This window comes from Diceros bicornis, unplaced genomic scaffold, assembly GCF_020826845.1.
Source record: "Diceros bicornis minor isolate mBicDic1 unplaced genomic scaffold, mDicBic1.mat.cur scaffold_67_ctg1, whole genome shotgun sequence".
Classification (NCBI taxonomy): domain Eukaryota; kingdom Metazoa; phylum Chordata; class Mammalia; order Perissodactyla; family Rhinocerotidae; genus Diceros; species Diceros bicornis.
In genome coordinates, this window is record NW_026691553.1 from 2,034,687 (window position 1) to 2,055,558 (window position 20,872).

Consider the following 20,872-nt stretch of genomic DNA (forward strand, 5'->3'; position numbering starts at 1 on the left):
ATAATCACCAAGACAAAAAACCACAAATGCTGGAGAGGATGTGGAGCGATGGAAACCCTAAATCACTGCTGGTGGGAATGCAAACTGGTGCAGCCACTATGGAAAGCAGTATGGCGATTCCTCAAAAAATTAAAAATAGAGATACTTTATGATCCAGCTATCCCACTACTGGGTATCTATCCAACGAACCTGAAATCAACAATGCAAAGAGGCTTATGCACCCCTATGTTCATTGCAGCATTATTCACTATAGCTAAGACGTGGAAGCCACCCAAGTGTCCCTCGACTGATGATTGGATAAAGAAAATGTGGTATATATATATATATATATATATATATATATATATATATATATATATATATATATACACACAATGGAATACTACTCAGCCATTAAAAAAAGACAAAATTGTCCCATTTGTAACAACCCGGATGGACCTGGAGGGTATTATGTTAAGCAAAATAAGCCAAAAAGAGAAAGACAAACACCACATGATTTCACTCATAAGTGGAAGATAAACTAACACATGGACAGAGAGAACAGTTTGGTGGTTACTAGAGGCAAGGGGGGTGGGAGGTGGGTTGAAGGGGTGAAGGGATGCATTTGTATGGTGACTGACAATAATGTACAACAAAAATTTCACAATGAAGAAAACAAAAAGAAACCTTACATGCACCTTTATAAAGATTAAGGGAATCACCTACTGATACGAAAAGAGCTGCAGGATTTATTGTATTTATTTTTCTGGTGAGAAAGATTGGCCCTGAGCTAACGTCTGTTGCCAATATTCCTCTTTTTTTGCTTGAGGAAGATGGTCCCTGAGCTAACATCTGTGCTAATCTTCCTTTACTTTGTATATGGGATGCTGCCACAGCATGGCCTGATGAGCAGTGTGTAGGTCCAAGCCTGGGATCTGAACCCACGAACCGCAGGCTATGGTGCATGCAAATGTAACCACTATGCCATGGAGCCAGTCCCCTACAGGATTTATTTCTAATTGAACAAAAAATCGAAGTGTATATCAATGTGTGAACCATGTTACCTTGGCATGTCAAAGGGAATAAAGAAAAATACATAGTTGAATGCTTCTCTACATAAAGAAACACTGACCATATGTGCAAAAAACTAATAAAATTGAAATTTAGGGGGGTATGGGGCAAGGGGACATGAATGCTAGAGAACATGCTAGTAGCGAGTTTTAACACAGACTTCTAAGTCACAGGCTGATTTTTTAAAACTTGGCACTTATTTTTAAATAATAAATAAAAATAATTAGCTATATTTTATTTTTTAATACTATAAATCAAATGAGTAATATATTTTTAATGAGAAGCCTCTTTTCTACATGCTAATCCTCTAAGCACTTTTTATGCAAGTGGACAATACTTTTTGTATTGCAAACCATAAAACATGGTCTTTGTTCAATTTTGTTTGTAAATAAAATAAGTGATATCAGAGATTTTGCTTCCACTGGCTCTTAAACTGGAAAGTATTTTCTGAAAAGGGCAGCATGTTAAATGCGCTAGGAGTTTTGACCCAATCTGTTAAGTGTATTAAGTTTCTGGCTCCATTCCAAATTTATATAAGCTTTTCTTGTTTTCTTCCATCAGTTAAATTGCCTTAGAGATATCACAGCCTTTCACATTTCAAAGTTCTCTAGGGATATACTCAAAAATGGATCTACAATAAATTTCCTTCCAGTATAAGATGTGAACCTGAGAATTTTTATAAACACATCTCATAATTTGTGGTTGTTCTGAGAAGAGTTCCTGCACCAAGGCTAAGGCTGCAGGGGTTCAAACTTCCCACTAGCCCCCGGCAATTGCAGGCTGGAGTTTCCTGATCTAAAGCACCAGATGACGGGGGTGGGGAAGGATGAGTGAGGGCTTAACACTTCAACAGTTAGATATCAAACGTATCCAGCCCCTGCATGGCACGTGGTGATGGCACTGTTAAATGTCTGTGTACTTAAAGAGCACAGATCCATTGGTGACCTCGCGGCCGCAGGCCAACCCCTGACCCCTGGAGGAGGCCAGGCCCTCCTGTCCTGTCCTGTTCTGTTCCAGCCCAGCCTGGCCTGAGCGCCCCTCCTTCTCTGGACAAGTGGGGTGGCTCCATGGGGTAATGGAATCTGGATGCAGGAGGTACCCCAGCGCTGTGTGAAGACGCCAAGTCCGCCCTGGGGACCCAGAGCCAGTTCTCCTAGGAGTCAAACTTCCCTGGTCTGGCCAACCGGAAGGGGTCAGCTCATGTGTGTTCCGGTCTTGGGAACTGTCCAATCGGGGGCGCTGGGGCAGGCTGGCTGGCTATCCAATTAGGAGAGCTGGGGCGGAGCCTGCAGCGCTGTCCAATCAGGGGCCCTGTTGGGGGAGCAGTGCCTGGAGCACCATCCAATCAGGACTGAGGGCGGGCGGTGCTCCCAGCCCGCGTGGACGTCGCTCGCCGCTCTTCTCGGTGCTGGCCAACACCTGTCCCGCGCGGCCAGAGGTGTCGCGTCCTGGTCGCTCTCATCTTCTTAGGCCGCGGGGCTGCAGGGAGGATGCCTGGAGAGTCTGGAGTGGACTGGGAGATGGTGAGTGCGCGGGACTGGGTCTCCCCGCGTCCCCCGGGGCTCCACCCAAGTCTCCGCCTTCAGCCGCGGGGTGGGTGTCCCGGCGTCCGGTCCCGGCCCCGCCAGGGGTGACCCAGATGTGCACAGCTGCCGTCCACCTGGGTGTCTGGGAATATCAGCCCCAGGTTGGCTCCTCCCAGAGGACAGCTTGGGAGGTGGGCCAGGTGTCTGGGGAGACCCGCTTGGTGCCCAGGGCTGGGAGGGGTCTCCTGATACGTCTTCGGTCCCTAACCGACCCCGGGCACTGCGAGAGTTTCTTTCCCCGACCCCAGTTCTCATTCCCTGGAGGGATGATAGTTGTCAACTGACCAGACGCTGGTCTTGAGGGGAAGAGACAGAAATGATTCCTGCCCCCTGGGTTCTCACAGTGAAGGGAAAGAAACTAACCCAAAAGACAAAGCCCACTCAATGAGGAGGTGCCACAACCTGCAAAGAAAAATGCACTCGAGACACAGCGGGGACAGGAGCCAGTGTCCTTTGGGAGGGTGTTCAGGGAGCATTTTGGTGAACAGGTGGTGGGGGGCGGTGGACGCCCCACGTGGGAGGCTGGCCGCACTTGACCCTTGAGTCATCTATGCCTGTGTTCCAGTTCAGCACTGCCCCTCCCTGAATTTGTCACCTTGAAAAGACTTATTTGGTTATTCGAGCCTCATATTTTTCAGTAAATGTAAAATACACTTAACTCATAGACTTTGAAAGAGAAGATGAAATATTTCCAAAGAAACAATGAAGAGGTGAATTTCAGAAATAAAAAAATGTTCTAATCGTACATTCCATTTGTGAAAAACTCTTCTGTGCCTTTTTTTCTGTCCTGGAGCATGTGTGGTTAAGTTTCACACATCTGTTGTTTTCTTCTCGGTGATGACAAATGGAATTCCAGGGCTTAGCCTTGAGAATGCTACTGGGAGAAAGAAGCTGAGAGAAATAAAGAAAACTTTTCTCCCGTTATGGGCTGCAGAAGAATGCATACACTTCCACACAAAAAAATGTTTGGTATATTAATTGGTGAATCACAAAGACTTGCCAAAATGTCAGTTATTCTCCTTTTGCAGGGTGGGGAATTTTTGACAATGGATAATTCTGTTCTGTCTCGTATTATCTGGGCTTCAGAGATTAATACTAAATCCTATGTCCTGAAACTTGTGCCACTTAGAAGTGTTGGAATATGATTAATGGTTTAGAAAACACTTTGTTCCCATGAAAATAATAATTAAATGATGTATTTATTTTCTGAAAGGAATAGAGACTTGTAGGTTTTCTTCTTGAGCTATACAAAGTGCTTGGTAGTTTCCTTCTCTCCTTTATACGTAAAACTGGGTTTGAGTGATTTTGCTGGATTCTTCAGACACTGGGTTTCGCGTTTAAATCGGTGAGGTCCAACATGAGTGAATAACCTGGGGTGGGGCTTTGCCCAGTGACTCCAAACTGACCAATCATGAGCCTGCAAAGGGGGAGAAAAGGAAGTGGTTTATTCCTGGGGATTCTCCCCTGTGCCTGTATCCCAGCCAGTCCACACCATCCTCAGGAGGACCTGTGTACACAGAGAGAGGCTGCAGGCACTGGAAAGTGTGTGTGGTTGGGGATGATGCCCTTTCTGAGGTTATGCTTGCCATTGTCTTGGGGTTTTTCCAGCTAGTAGATTTCGACTGGGTGTGCATGGAGGTGGTGCACTCAGAGTGTCACTTGTGCAAACTGAGAAAGTCTGTGAAGGTCAGACTAAGAGAAAGACTCTTTTGGAGTCTGTCTCCTAGATAACGAGTTTATGAATTTGGGAGTTCCCTTGGGCCAAAACCTTACACAGATTCCAGCTGAGAGTTTCCTAGCTATTGAGACTTGAAGCCTTGAGAGGGAGCATTTCCAGACTGTGAGGAGGGCTGAGGAGGATGTGTGGAGCTCTAGAGGTCATTCCTGTGTCTGCTCAGATCCCCCTACTCTCCATTGCTGGGGACTGACCAACAGAAGGGTGATAGTTCTGCAGTGAGAGCGGACTCCAAGCTTGTAAATGTGTTTCACCTTCTGAATGTGGGTTTTCCTTGTGAACTGTGGGTAAGCCAGTGGATTTATCAAAGCTAATGGAAATGTTTGTTTTTCTTCCCTTCTGACTCCTGCTACCATCTAACTCCAGGTTCCCTAAGTATTTGGCAATTTTATTTCCTTGTTTGAGTGTAAGTTTTTATTTTCTTGGGTGTGTCAACTTAAAAAGCAAATTCGCCTATTTTACCCTCAAAATGAGTTTATTCGGGAATAGCCAACAGAATTGCAATTTAGGATGTGCATGCTGTGGCGAACCCTAGGCAAATCCAGAAAATAAAGGAGATGAGCTGGCTTTTATAGAGAAAAAGGTGGAGTAGGGAGGGGATGTTCTAAATGAAAGTCCATTGGGGGAAAGTAACAGTTCAAGGTGGCAACAGCTTCTCATTGGCTGAGCTGTGGTATTTCTCATTGGCTGAGCTGCAGCATTTCTGATTGGCTGGGCTGTTGTCAGGTGGGGAGAGAAATCTTCCTTCAGTAGTAAAGTCGTTGTACTTCCTGTCCAAGATGCAAGCGTTGGTCTCTCTGTGTTTGTTGTTAATTGATGTTGTATGATAAGGTGTGAGTGCTCCCCCTACAGGCCTTCCCGACTCCAATTTAGTTAACAGTTTCTTTTATTAATTTCCACATGTGAATGTAAGTGGATTGAGAGATAAAATGTAAGACAAAAGAATTTTGGAAGCATACAGATTTTTTTTCCTTTTTTTGGCAAGAGAACTTCCAGATATGCGATGGGTGTATTTAAATTCTCAGGTTCGTTTTTCACTTTTTACATATTTTTTTTACATCAGTGGTTATCTCTCTCAGAGAGTTTTGAAATTTAAAAGATTGTACTATTCCTAAGACAATTCCTATTTTAACTGATCCAAGGAAAACTACTAAAAGGATATGTAAATCCTTGAAAATCATAGTACATTTAATAGGTTAGGCCCAAACCCCTAATGTATTAAATATTCTACTCATTCTTGACAGTACTCCCCAGTTTGAGATAGAGTGGAAGAACAAACAACTATGCTGTCATTTGTCATCTTAGTTATAAAGAGGTTTGAGATATTTCACTTTTTATGATTTGCACTTTCATAAACTTAAGTGTTCAGAGGATTAAATCTTAAAATGGTTTCTTACATAGAAAAGTGGCTTCCAAATAAAAATTATTAAAAACAAAATATGATTTATATATATTTCTCTTTATGTAAAGTCAAGATTGCATGCAAAGGTAAAAAATAATCGGCAAAACATTGAAAATCTAACTTAAGAAGATTCCCTGCCAGCATATCCTGGTCCACTTCAGTCCTCTTATCCCAGCCACCCTCAGACAACCAGGTTTAATAATTTCTTCTGCATTATATCAGTGTTTATGTAAAAACAAGCAATTAAAATACATTATTTCTTTTCTTCCCTTTGTTATAGGAAAGGTAACATGGTGTACACATTGAAACACACCTTTCTTATTTGTTCTGTTGATAGTTCTGTAGACATTTCATATCAATACCTGATGCATTTGATTCTCAAGTTTATGCAACCAATTCTCTCTGAATAGTCGTTTGGTCTGTTTCTAATATTTTGCTACCAAAGACTGAATCAAAACTGACATTTTCTTGTTACGTGTAAACAAATATACAAAAAGTACATTCTTTTCCAACCTTAATTGAAGCTTTTAATTTTTATTGTGAAATCTATCATATTCAGAATGCATAAAAAGTGTTATGGGAAGATTTTAAACTAACAACAATGTAAACATCCGTGGACTCACCATCCAGATTTATAAATGGGCCTCGGCTGGCTGTTAGTCTTTTGACGTGCCCCTCCTTGAACTCACTACCATCTTGCCACCTCAGTGACCACTGTTTGTTTCTTTGCTTAATCTTTATAACTTTACCATCTATGATTTTTCACTAAGCAGTGTTCTGTTTAGTTTTGCCTTTTCAGAATTTTCAATAAGTAACTACTAATGGGTTTACACTGAAAAGGTTTTTCTGAGGATTCCTTGCCTCAGTCTGTTTCATACCTGCTGAGGTCTGAGGCTGCAGGCCATCCAGTTTATTCTTCCACTCCAGTGCTTATGGGGTTTGAGTGTTTTTTTTTTTCCCCAAAGCCCCAGTAGATAGTTGTATGTCATAGTTGCACAGCCTTCTAGTTGCTGTATGTGGGACGCCGCCTCAGCATGGCTGGAGAAGCGGTGCATCGGTGCACGCCTGGGATCCGAACCCGGGCCGCCAGTAGTGGAGTGCACGCACTTAACTGCTAAGCCACGGGGCCGGCCCAGGGTTTGAGTTTTTCAAGTTTGTTTTATGCTCCTGTGAAAAATGCTGCTCTCGAGATTCTTGTTTCAGTGTCCACATTGCAAATACGCAGTAAAATTTCCACATATTGGAGAAAAATTGCTGGGTTTTAGATCATGGCCAAGTTTAAATTTACTAGGAAATTCCAATGGAGTGTACCAGTTGGTTCTCCAAACATCTGTGCATAACTGCTTATTGGTTCAATATGATCATCAACACGTGGGATTGTCTAGTTTTTTTGCCTTTCTTGGTTTGAAATGGGATCTATTTGAGATTTTCTTTTGCTATTTGCTCATTACCAATGAGGTTGACTTTTGTTTTATATATGCGGTCTTTCATCTTTTGTGATATATGTTTCGGTCATTTTCCTGTTTTTTAAATTAATTTGTTTGATCATTTTTACTCTGCACACTAATCCTTTTACATTTGTATGTATTGCAAATATCTTTCTCTCAAATTGTGGTTTATCTTTCCAGTCCCTTAATTTTAGTAAGGTTGAAATCATCAATCTTTTCCTTTATAGCCTACTCTTCTTTTCTTATGTAAGAAAATTCTCCCTATTCTTTTTTTTTTAATAATTTTTATTTATTTATTTTTATTTTTCCCCCAAAGCCCCAGTAGATAGTTGTATGTCATAGTTGCACATCCTTCTAGTTGCTGTATGTGGGACGCGGCCTCAGCATGGCCCGAGAAGCGGTGCGTCAGTGCGCGCCTGGGATCCGAACCCCGGCCACCAGCAGCGGAGCGCGCGCACTTAACCACTAAGCCACCGGGCCGGCCCTCCCTATTCTTATGTTATAAAAATATTTGCCTGTAACTTCTGACACTAGTCTAGTTTTGTCTTTCACACTTAAATCTACCATAAATTGATTATTGTCCATAAAATAGATGGGAATAAAATACATTTTTTCCCAATTTGATGCCAGTTTCTCCCTGTGTATTAAAGTGTACGTCATTTCTGCACTGCTCTGTGATGCCTGTTTTGTCATTAATCAAATTCCCATATACACAGGGGTCTGTTCAGGATTCTTTTCCTTTCCATTAGTCTATTTGCTTATCTTTCTGCTAATATCGAACTGCCTGGATTACCATAGTTTTAAATTCCTTGCTGTATGATAGGTAGGCCTCCACCTTATTCTTCAGAGAATTTTATCTTTTTTGGACATTTGTTCTTCCTATTAGGTTTGGAGAAATAGATTTGGTGAAGTCCCAGAAAATCAGGTTTGGAGATTTAATGGAATTTGACAGACACTACAGGTTTCTTTTGGGGGAGCTGAAATCTTAGTGACACTGAATTCTTTCTAAGAACATATGCCATCTTTCCATTTATTTCATTCTGTTTTGATAATATCCAATAAAGTTCAGGGATTTTCCGGTTAGAATGTTTTTATATCCTTCATTAGAATTCTTTATTATATGTTAGCTTTAAAAAAAAAAAGAAAGCTTTATGAGATATAATTCACATACCATACAATTCACCAATTTAGAGTGTACTTCAGTTTATTCAGATATGTGCAACCATCACTTCAGGCAATTTTAGAGCATTTTCATCACCTCAAAAGAAACTTCCTACCCTTTAGCTGTCACTTTCTATGCCCCCTCTGAGCCATAAATAACCACTGATGTCTCTATAGATTGCCTTATTCTGGACATTTCATATGAATGGAGTAATAGAACTTGTAGTTTTTTCTTGTACAAGTTCACATCTACTCTTGACTCCCCCTTTTTAATTTCAGTTATTGTGCTTTTCAACTCCAGAATTTTCATTTTGTTCATTTAAAATAATTTCTATCTCTTTAATGAGGTTATTTGATGCGTCGTTGTCATCACACCTTCCTTTACTTCTTTTTGTTTGTTTTTTTTGTTTGTTTGTTTATTGCAGTAACATTGGTTTATAACATTGTATAAATTTCAGGCGTACATCATTATACTTCTATTTCTGCATGGATTACATCATGTTCTCATGTTCACCACCCAAATACTGATTACAATCCATCACCACACACATGTGCCTAATTACCCCTTTCACCCTCCCCCCTCCCCTCCTCCCCTCTGGTAACCACCAATCCAATCTCTGTCTCTATGTGTGTGTTTGTTGTTGTTATTATCTACTACTTAATGAGTGAGATATTATGGTATTTGACCTTCTCCCTCTGACTTATTTCACTTTGCATAATACCCTCAGTGTCCATCCATGTTGTCACAAATGGCTGGATTTCATCGTTTCTTATGGCTGAGTAGTATTCCATTGTGTATATATACCACATCTTCTTCATCCATTCGTCCCTTGACGGGCACCTAGGTTGCTTCCAAGTCTTGGCTATTGTGAATAACGCTGCAATGAACACAGGGGTGCATGTATCTTTATGCATTGGTGTTTTCAAGTTCTTTGGATAAATACCCAGCAGTGGAATAACTGGATCGTATGGTAGTTCTATCCTTAATTTTTTGAGGAATCTCCATACTGTTTTCCATAGTGGCTGCACCAGTTTGCACTCCCACCAGCAGTGTATGAGAGTTTTCTTCTCTCCGCATCCTCTCCAACACATGTTGTTTCCTGTCTTGTTAATTATAGCCATTCTGATGGGCATGAAGTGATATCTCATTGTAGTTTTGATTTGCATTTCCCTGGTAGTTAATGATGTTGAACATCTTTCCATGTGCCTGTTGGCCATCTACATATCTTCTTTGGAGAAATGTCTGTTCAGGTCTTTTGCCTGTTTTTTAATTAGGTTGTTAGTTTTTTTTTGTTGTTGTTGAGATGCATGAGTTCTTTAACATTTTGGAGATTAACCCTTTATCAGATGTATGGTTTGCAAATATCTTCTCCAAATTGTTAGGTTGTCTTTTCCTTTACTTCTTTAATCATGGTTTCTTTTAGTTCTTTGAACATATTTACAATGGTTACTTTGAAGCCTTTTTCTGTTAAATCCAAAGTCTGTTCACTCTCACAGACAGTTTCTGTTGTCTGCTTATTTTTCTGCTGTAAGGGTCATAATTTCCTTTTTCTTTGCATGCCTTATAATTTTTTTTATTAGAAACTGGACATTATAGAAAATATGTAGTAGCAACTTCAGGTCCTGGCCCCTTTCCTCTTGGGCTTGTTATTGTTGTTTATTTGCGTTTGCTTGGTGACTGGCTGGATTATCTTAGCCCAGTCTATTTATTCCTGTCCCCACCTCCTGCAGTGTTAAGCCTCTGATGTTCCTCCTTGGGGAGGCACAGCTTCGTGTATGCCTGCAGACGCCCAGGGATGGCAGTAGAGTTGGCAAGGCTTTCTTCCTTTCTTTCTCTGAGCATCTGCCGCTGTTATCTCCACTAATTGCAGGCTGATTCCTCTATTGTTTTGAACATGCCATGGTGCATACATTGCTCTATAGACTAATCCAGTCAAATTTGGACTCTTTTGAAGGAATAGTTCCATGAGTCAGTGCTTGTTAATTGTTCAGACCCTGGGAGGGCTCCTCCCAGCTGCCTCTTTCCCTGTTTTTCTCCTGCTAACAAGGTGGACTACAAGTTTGCCTGTATCTTGACTCTCCTCCCAGTTGCCTTTCACCACAGCCTCTGTTTTTGAGAGCACCCTTAGGCGTGAACTTCTCCATGCTCTGTTGCAAATGAAGTTAGTTCCTTGGGAAGAGACTAGGAGCTATCTGTTTTACAGCTCGCCTCTTCCCTGGTCAAAATCTCTGATCCAGGGCACTGGAGCAGGATGGGGACAATGGAACACTTCTTTCTGTTGACACTCCTGCTTTAGGAGCTGAGCAAAGGGCAGTAGCTTGAGATCTTCTCAGCTTGCCTCTCTTTGGTGTGGAACCTTCATCTTATGAGGCAGAACAAGAGCAATCAGGTCCCCAGTGTTCTCAGCAGCCTTACCCACGCTAGAGCCTCCATTCCACAAGTGGGGGCTGGGCAGAAGGAGGGAGCCCCCACCTCTCCACTGAACTTGCTTGGAACTTAGTCTCAGTAACAGATAATTGGGGCAGGATGAGACATGCTGATGTCCTCTTCCTCCTCTGACTGGGAGCTGTGGGGACAGGGAGCCTGTGTTCTTGGCTGTAGTCTGAAATGGAAGTCCAGGGAGAGAGGGAGGGCTCTTGGTCACAGACTCACTTCTTCTACTGAATCTTCAAAGATTTTCTTGAATAGCTGTTTCTCTATTTACTGTGTATTCTTAGAACTATTTTCAGAGGCTTTAAATGGTTGTTTTTAAAGTAATTTTCACCAGTTTCACTGGGGAGCAGATCTACAGAGCTCCTCCTACTGTCATGCAGCTATGTTAGGTTTTTAACATTAATTTTCTAACTTACTGTTATTATTAAATAGAAAGGCAATGAATTTTATTTTTATATTGTGTTTTTATTCTGGAATCTTCCTAAGATTCTTATTACATGGTTCTTTTTGTTCTGTTGGGGTCCTACATGTACACTTATTAGTGCTATGCAGAACAATAACCTTTTATTCTTTTGTAATTCTTGTACATTTGTTTGTTTTCAGGTGCACTGGATTGGATCTCTAGTATAATGTTGACTAAGAGTAAGGCAATGGGCACCTAGTTTTGTACATTTTTTTGTAGAAAACAGTGAACTTCACACCATTTATATGTTCCTTTTTGAACAGTCTTTTTTCAGTATGCCCTTTATCAGGCTGTGCATATTACCCTCTGTTTCCAAATGCTATGAGTTTTTTCATGTACTTCTGTTTAATATTATAAAATGGTTTTCTATAACTCTTAGATGATTTCAGGTAAATTATATTAATTTTTTATACAGTTTCATTGTAAAGTATAACACACACGCAGAAAAGTGCATAAGACATATATATGGTCCATGGAAATAATAAAAAATAAATACTTATGAAATAAGATCCAGCCCTAGATCTAGAACAATGCTTGACATCAGATATCCCACTGGAAATGATTCCCAATGACAGACCCCCTCACTCTCCAGATGTAACCAATATCTTGAATTATGTGACGGTAAAATCCATGCTTTCCTTTTACGTGCATACCTGCATATGCATCCTTAAAGATACTCTAATTTTTCATGTTTTATGTTCATGCAAATGAAATCACAGTGTATATGCTATTTTATGTCAGGTTTCTTTTTAGTTTTATTTTACTGAGGTCATAATAGTTTATAACGTTGTGAAATTTCAGTTGTACATTATTATTTGTCAGTCACCATATATATGTGCCCCTTTGCCCCTTATGCCCACCCCCAACCCCCTTCCCTTTTGGTAACCACTAATCTTTTCTCTTTGTCCATGTATTTGTTTATCTTCCACATATAGTGAAATCATGTGATGTTTGTCTTTCTCTGTCTGGCTTATTTCACTTAACATATACCCTCAAGTTCCATCCATATTGTTGCAAATGGGATCATTTTGTCTTTTTTATGGCTGAGTAGTATTCCATTGTGTGTGTGTATATATATATATATATATATATATACACACACACAATGGATATATATATATCAAATCTTCTTTATCCATTTATCAGTCAATGGGCACTTGGGTTGCTTCCAAGTCTTGACTATTGTGAATAATACTGCAATGAACATAGGGGTGCATAAGTCTCTTTGAATTGTTGATTTCAAGTTCTTTGGATAAATACCCAGTAGTAGAATAGCTGGGTTGTATGGTATTTCTATTTTTAATTTTTTGAGAAATCTTCATACTGTTTTCCGTAGTGGCTGCACCAGTTTGCATTCCCACCAGCAGTGAATTAGGGTTCCTTTTTCTCCACATCCTCTCCAACATTTGTTTTTTGTCTTGGTAATTATAGCCATTCTAACAGGTGTAATGTGATATCTCATTGTAGCTTTGATTTGCATTTCCCTGATGATTAGTGATGTTGAACATTCTTTTCGTGTGCCTATTGGCCATCCATGTATCTTCTTTGGAAAAATGTCTGTTCATATCCTCTGCCCATTTTTTGATCAGGTTGTTTTTTTGTTGTTGAGTTGTATGAGTTCTTTATATATTTTGGAGATTAACCCCTTGTTCAATATATGATTTGAAATATTTTCTCCCAGTTGGTGGGTTGTCTTTTTGTTTTGTTCTTGGTTTCCTTTGCTTTGCAGAAGCTCATTTGTCTGATGAAGTCCCATTTGTTTATTTTTTCTTTTGTTTCCCTTGCCTGAGTAGACATGGTATTCAAAAAGATCCTTCTAAGACCAATGTCAAAGAGTGTACTGCTTATATTTTCTTCTAGGAGTTTTATGGTTTCATGTCTTACCTTCAAATCTTTAATCAATTTTGAATTAATTTTTGTGTATGGTGAAAGATAATGGTCTACTTTCATTCTTTTGCATGTGGCTGTCCAGTTTTCCCAACACCACTTATTGAAGAGACTTCCCTTTCTCCATTGTATGTTCTTAGCTCCTTTGTCAAAGATTAGCTGTCCATAGATGTGTGGTTTTATTTCTGGGCTTTCAATTCTATTGATCTGTGTGTCTGTTTTTGTGCCATGCTGTTTTGATTACTATAGCTTTGTAGTTATGTCAGGTTTCTCTTGTTCATGGTCTTCCATGGAGTAATAATAGTTCCTTCACCTTTATCATTCTCTTGTATTCACTTGCAGGGATATACCATTATTGTTTATTAACTCCACTGCTAGTGGCTATCTGGTCATTTTCAAATTTTTGCCGTTATTCCCAGCACTCCTGAAAACTTTACTATATATGTATCCACTTGGATATCTTATTCTCATCTCCATCTCAGCATGCCCTATGGTGAATTCCTCATCCTCTTCCCAAGAACATAATCCACATATGGCTTTCTACATCTCAGTTGATGAAAACTCCATTATTCCAGTTTTCCTGCATGAAATAATCAGAGTCATCCTCAAGTCCACATTCTGTCTTGCCCCAACTTCAGACCATCAGGATTCTGTAGCTCTTACCTATCTTACCCTGCACACTCCACTGGGACCACCCAGGCTGGTTATGGCTTTACCCTCCTAACAGGTGTTCTGGCCTCTACGTCTGCCTCCTACTGTCTAGTCTCAAAGAAGCTGATGGATCATTAAAGCTATCAGATGAGATCACTCCTCCATGCAAAAGCCTGAAGTATTCTGCATTTCTCACAGAGTCAAAGCCCTGACTAGTTCCCCACAAGATGGTGTGCACCCCCCCATCATTCTCCACTGTCCTTGACTGTTACTCCCCACCTCTCTTTGCTCCAGTCATACTCGCCTCTGGCTCTCTTAGCCTATTTAGGCTGCTATAACAAAATACCACAGAGTAGCTTATAAACAGCAGAAATTTATTCCTCACAGTTCTGGAAGCTGAGAAGTCCCAGATCAAGGTACCAACATGGTCGTTTTCTAGTGAGGGCCCTCTTCCTGGTTCATAGCTAGCGCCTTCTCATTGTGTCCTCACATGGTGGAAAAGGTGAGAGGTCTCTCAGGCCTCTTCCATAAGGACTCTTAACCTGCTCCTCAAGGTCAAGAAGACTAATAGAAATTAACTCTTTTATGCCTCTGGTGGAAAGACCTGTTCTGGCGTCTTATAACCTCAATGTGTGTGTGTGTGTCTTCCCAAAACTGGTGCACAGGAATACCAAGGTTCATGAATGTGGGGATTATGGAAAGGTCTAAATTTCTCATGTCTTCTTTCTCTTTTCCCCTCCTCCTCAATACCTCTTCTGCCTCAATTGAAGGGACATAGAGGAAGAAAGAGTAGCAACAGATTCTGTGAAAAATAATATACATGTAAGTTAAAATTAACATTTCTCCAGAAAAATCTCTTCATGCAACCAATTGGACCTGTCTACTTCTAGTGGGCTGGAATACATCAACATAGGTCAGCTGGCCTACCTTGCAAATTGGGTTTCCACAGACCCTTGGGCCTCTCATGGTTGGTGAGTGGAAAAGTAGGAAAAGCTCCTGGTTCTTCAGTGTGTCTTTTCTTATTAGAACCTCATCCAGGCTTGAACTTGTGGTTCATGTAGTGCTGAGTGATGTGGGCAATGAGGAAAGAGCCTTATCACAAGGAATTGGTAGTCATAAAATGGAAATATTTGTTTCATTTGTAGAGCATTTCTCTCATTTATCCAATATGTTCTGGACTATTCTAGACTTTGTCAAAAGAGAGGAATCAGACAGGCAAGGTCACAGTAAAAATGCAGAGAGAGATAAGTTCAATGAGTTAGTGGTGCTGTTAAAACTATGACACAGGAAGTGAGCATGGGCATAGAGTAGATGTTGGGAGACCACAGGATCTTGTTTGAACTTCCTATGAATTGAGTCCACTTCTCCTGTGTTGTCAGTGTCATCCATTCTCCTACACTTATGTGGTTTTAGGACTTGGTGGTCTTCGAGGATGTGGCTGTGGACTTCACCCCGGAGGAGTGGGCTTTGCTGGATGGTGCTCAGAGGAAGCTCTACAGAGATGTGATGCTTGAAACCTTCAAGAACCTGGTCTCAGTAGGTGAGGATGGCATCATTCCTTCACTTAGTTATTTTGAGAATAAATACTTCTTACTCATCAAGCCTATTCCAATATTTGGAATAAAGAAGGGAAATACATTGGTAAATAACACAGGCGTGATCAGAGCCATCACAGACCTAGAATCTAATACTTTCTGTGTGACAATAAAAATCTACGTATTAGCCTGTGTTTTTCTTTCTGTCTTGTTTAAAAAACTTAGGGTCTTTTAGTGTCATCAGTGTGGGTATATATCCATGGGTGCTTTGCATGCACAGAGGAGTTTGTTGTTTGAAACCTTGTGATGGTTTTTCTGTGTGTATTAAATTGCTTACCATTTTGACATCTTGTGCCTGTTAATAATGAAGTCCTGAAACAGCTAAACTCCTGAATGTTTCTTTGCTCACAGGTGACTTCCTCATAAGATTTGTTCACTTTTTTGTTTCAGATAATGAGATTCAACTTAAAACCAATGGGTCCATTTCTCAGCAGGATATTTTTGGAGAGAAATTATCCAACGAGCAGAAAATAGCAAGGTTCACAAAAAGTGATTGCTGGACCTCCCTTTTAGGAGAGAATTGGGAACACCAGGATATTGAAGATAAGCACAACAACGAGGGGAGACATTTGAGGTGAGTGGCACTTAGGAGTGCCAACCTTAGTATTTCATGAAATTAAAAAACAAAAATAACCCCATAAACCTAACTCCAAATTTGTTTATTCACAGAGAATTTCCTCCCAATTTCTTTCTATTTTTTTTTTCCTGAGGAAGATTCACCTTGAGCTAACATCTGTTGCCAATCTTCTTCCTTTTATATGTGAGCCACCGCCACAGCACAGTCACTGGAGTGGTGTAGGTCCATGCCCAGGAACTGAACCTGGGTTGCCAAAGCAGAGCATGCAGAACTTAACCACTAGGCCACTGAGGCTGGCCCATTCAATGTTTTTCTTAATGTGACTTAGACATTGAGTGGTTGAAAGATAATTCATTGGAAGCAATTATCAGGGAACCCCATATGTGAGAAACACTATTGTAGTAATGGGCTATGGTCAAGGCCTCTTCCAGAGTATTTAGTTTATGCCACTTTGAAATAATTTAAACAGGACCAAAAACCCATATTTACACAGAAAATGGTAAAAATGTAACCCTAGTACTGATTAATAAATATTAATACATAAACCATTAATAATGTGCTCCCCCCCCGTTTTTTTTAGCAGAAATCGTATTGTGGAGAGATTCTGTGCTAGTAGTAAAGGTAATAAATATAGAGTAACCTTTAGGCGTATTGCAAATCGTAAGCTGTACAAGAAAACTTCTACTAGAGTAAAGCTGTATGAATGCAGTCAGTGTGGAAAAGTCTTCAGGCATCGTTCATCCCTTAAGAGGCACAAAAGAAGTCACACTGGACGCAAACTATATCAATGTGAGGAATGTGGAAAAGCCTTCAGTTGTTCTTCATACCTAAGGAATCATGTGAAAACTCACAGTGGAGAAAAACCTTATGCATGTAAACTTTGTGGGAAAACATTTATTCGTTCCCATTCCCTCACTGGACATATAAGGAGTCACACTGGAGAGAAGCCCTATGAATGTAAGGAATGTGGGAAAGCCTTCAGTTGTCCTAAATCCTTTCGAGTACATGTGATGATGCACAATGGAGGGAGACCCTATGAATGTAAGCAGTGTGGGAAAGGCTTCAGTTGTCCCAAATCCTTTCGTGTACATATGATAATGCACACTGGAGAGAAACCCTATGAATGTAAGCAGTGTGGGAAAGCCTACTGTTGGCTCACGTCCTTTCAAAGACATGTGAGAATTCACAATGGAGAGAAACCCTATAAATGTGACAAATGTGGGAAAGCATTCGGTTGGCCCTCATCCTTACACAAACATGTCAGAATGCATGCTGAAGAGAAGCCTGTAAATGTAAGCAATGTGGGAAAGCCTTCAACTGGCCCTCACTCTTCCAAAAAAAAGAAAGTGCAGACTGGAGAGAAACGCTATAAATGTGAAAAATGTGAGAAAACATTCAGTTGGTCCTCATCCTTACACAAACATGTCAAAAAGCATAATGAAGAGAGACCTATAAATGTAAGCAATGTGGGAAAACCTTCAACTGACGCTCATCATTCCAAAAATGTAAAAATGCAGACTAGAGAGAAACCCTATAAATGTGAAAAATGTGGGAAAACATTCGGTTGGTCCTCATCCTTACACAAACATGTCAGAAAGCATACTGGAGAGAAACCTATGAATGTAAGCAATGTGGGAAAGCCTTCAGTTGGCTCTCATCCTTCCAAAACTGTAAGAATGCAGACTAGAGAGAAACCTTATAAGTGTGAAAAGTGTGGGAAAGCTTTCAGTTGTCACAAATCCTTTCAAAGTCATGTGAGAACCCATAGTGGAAAGAAACCGTATAAATATAAGTAATGTGGGAAAGCCTGATGCAAGTTAATTCAGGTATAACAGTTTAGAAAATTCACACCAGGAGAGAAATCTTATAATAGTTATAAATATAGTGCCTTGAGCAGTACTGCATCCTGAAAGTGGGCCCCTAGCAAATGAATTTCCATTTCTTTTTCAAGTAGAGGTTGAGATTAGAATTATCTAAGTAATCTAAGTATATCTATAGTACATGAATTTTGATATATAGTGAGTTTTTTTCCTCATACATTCAGTTAATAATTTTTGTTTCCATTTTGAAGTGTGATGCACCCATGGGTGATTTGAAATGTATTTTAAATATGCATCAGGTTTAATTTTTATATAGTTTTTTAAATTGTTCTGTAAGTATGGGGCCATTAGACCAATGTAATATTGGTATTTGTTGAGGTTTTCTTACTGGCCCAGTGTGTTCCAAACTGGATATCCCTTACCCATTACATATAGTCCATCTTACTATTTTACTGAAAGAACCTACAATTTTTAATGTCAACACTTTTTACCTACATAAAGTGTGTATTTTCAACAACTCTTTTTTTGGCCAGAGGATCATTATTCCATTTTGCTGGCTTGCAAATTTGTAAATATGTAAGTTGGCAGAAATGTGTAAGTATGAAAAGTCTTGAAAGAATATAGTTTCGTATGAACTACTATTTTCATCTGTTGCTGTATGTTCATTGTCTTGCCTCTGGCTGGCAATTGGACACTAGGTTTGAATTAAGAAGAGAGACAATGAAATCTAGAGGTGGAGATGGTTCTGTTGGATTGCATTATATCAACATAGGTAAGGCTAGAAACTACATTTCCCAGGATGCCTTCTCTATATGGTTCCATGACGGAATTCTGTAATGGCCCAAATCGCATGAGATTTAGAAGAAGCAGTTATTCAGTTTATTGAGCAACCACTATACAAGGAGATGGACAGATGTGTGGGGACCTTGTGGACATCAGCCTCCAGCTTATTTTCCTGATTGCTGGCCCTTCCAATCAAAAGTATCTTCAAAACAAACACCAACTGTTTGACTTCCATTTTGTCAGAGGTGTAGGCTTCCACAGACATCTCTACCAGCTTTCCCACCATGGATGCATCTCCATGGTCAGATGTCCAGTTTGCCTTTTCCTGCAATCCCTGTGCCGACCACCAAGCCAGTGATTAGGATGTCATGGCTGTTGACCTTATCTGATGCTCTGACTCTCCTTTTCTGTAGAGCTTACCATATTTATATTGTCTAATCTGCATAGTGAACACCTCATTCTCTTAATACTTCTCATGCTTCTGTGTTTCTCATTCCACTGTAACAGATACAATGGTGCAGCTATGAGAACACATGGGACTGTATTTCCCTACTGCATCGTGAGAGGCTCCCTGGCCCGGTACTTCTCTGAGATAAATAAGCACGTTATTGACATATTGGGCAGACCGTGTGGGTTTTCTTATACAGAGCTGAATACAAGCCCTCGGTGTGTGTTCAATTAATTTTGATTATGTGTGATTAAACATAATGTGTATTTTTTTGGTTGAACAAAAGCTGTGTTTCTGAGAAATATCCTATTAACTGTTTTCAAATAAATTGTATACTAACAAATGTCAATCTCTATTTTTCATTTGAAAAGATATATTAAAATATTGCAGCTATGAGTTGTCACATCAACTTTGTAACTTGTGAACTTAAGCAATATGCATTCTGAGTCAATCTTACCAGGTGCATACAAGTTTAGGCATTTTTCTGTCTAGTAAATTTTATTTTTTATATCATTACAGTTTATCAATGTGATATCTTATTCATTCATAATAGTAAATACTTAAATAATGATTTTATCAATTTAATTAAGTACTACATCAGTTTAATGAAGGATATAAAAAGATCCTGATGAGAAAAAATTTTAAACTTTATTGGATACTATCAAAGCAAAATGAAGTGAAATAGACAAGGGAGATAATAGGGAATACAGAATGAAAGATAGGGGCCTCAGTAAGGATATCGTCATTCATTCATTATATTTACACCATCTAATATGCCCTAAACATTATTTCTGGAACTGTTCAAGCGTGTTAGTAAATAGTGGACAGTGGATACAGAAACAATCCTACATTCATGGAGTTAACAGTAATTATTTCCCATAAAGATGAAGATAAAGTCATAGTTCAGCCCATTTTTGCAATGGTTAAAAACTTTAGGGCATGTCATATGTGTTTATGAGATTGGACATTGGTATCTGGGAACAGAGGCTTTATATTTGTTTGAACCACAGTGTGTAGGGGTCTGTGTTTACCATCCTTGTACAAGAATTTGAAATTGCCTTACATATTTGGCATTATAATTTTGTTACTCCTACACACCAACTTCACAAAATTTCTTCTGCAGGAAACCAGAGTTCCTCACAGTTTGAGGAAGCATTATGGTTATCCACACAGTTGTAACCCTCATGAGTCTTTTCCTATGAGCAGAGTGATATCTATGCAAATTTACTATGATTTCCTGATAGAAGCAAGAAGAGCTATGGGTGGTAAAAGGGGAAACTATCCAAGGAATAATTGAAGTGAGCTGCAGACAGGATGTCACTTTGAGTGACATACCAATTTATTAGATACACTCAAATTGGGAAAATTTTCGTGCCTTTTTACGGGAGGAGAATGTGTAGACCTTTGCTTTTTTTATTGAGACATAATTGACATATATTAGTTTTATGTGTACAACATAATGATTTGATATTTGTGTATATTGTGAAATGATCACCACAATAAATCTAGTTAACATCCATCACCACACATTAAACTTTTATTTTAATGATCCACAAAGCCCAAAATGCCCATTTTGCTTTGCACAGGTATAGTTTCCATATGCTTAGACTTCCAGCACATGTTAGGAAAGAGAAAAATATAAAACAGCTCTGTGTTTAATTAAAGGGCAAATGAAGTCCAGTCTTTGTCCATTTCTCCATGTTAACTCTTGTTTTCACAGCACAGTGGAGATTAGCATCATTTCATAATCATTATTACCTCCTATAGTCACCCCTCCCCAACATCCTTTCCATTGTACAGATGACAACAGTTAAGCATGGGAGCAGAGTCCT

General features: G+C 39.7%; 1 protein-coding gene across 1 annotated transcript; it reads left to right on the plus strand.

Moving 5' to 3' along the window:
• Nucleotides 1–2,528: 2,528 nt before the first annotated feature.
• On the plus strand, nucleotides 2,529–19,374 carry ZNF556 (zinc finger protein 556). The gene is given in 6 exon segments (XM_058537621.1): nucleotides 2,529–2,573; nucleotides 15,231–15,357; nucleotides 15,803–15,986; nucleotides 16,573–17,276; nucleotides 17,279–17,330; nucleotides 17,332–19,374. Coding segments are annotated over 6 exon segments (1,554 nt in total). The 5' UTR covers nucleotides 2,529–2,540; the 3' UTR covers nucleotides 17,786–19,374.
• Nucleotides 19,375–20,872: the final 1,498 nt, after the last annotated feature.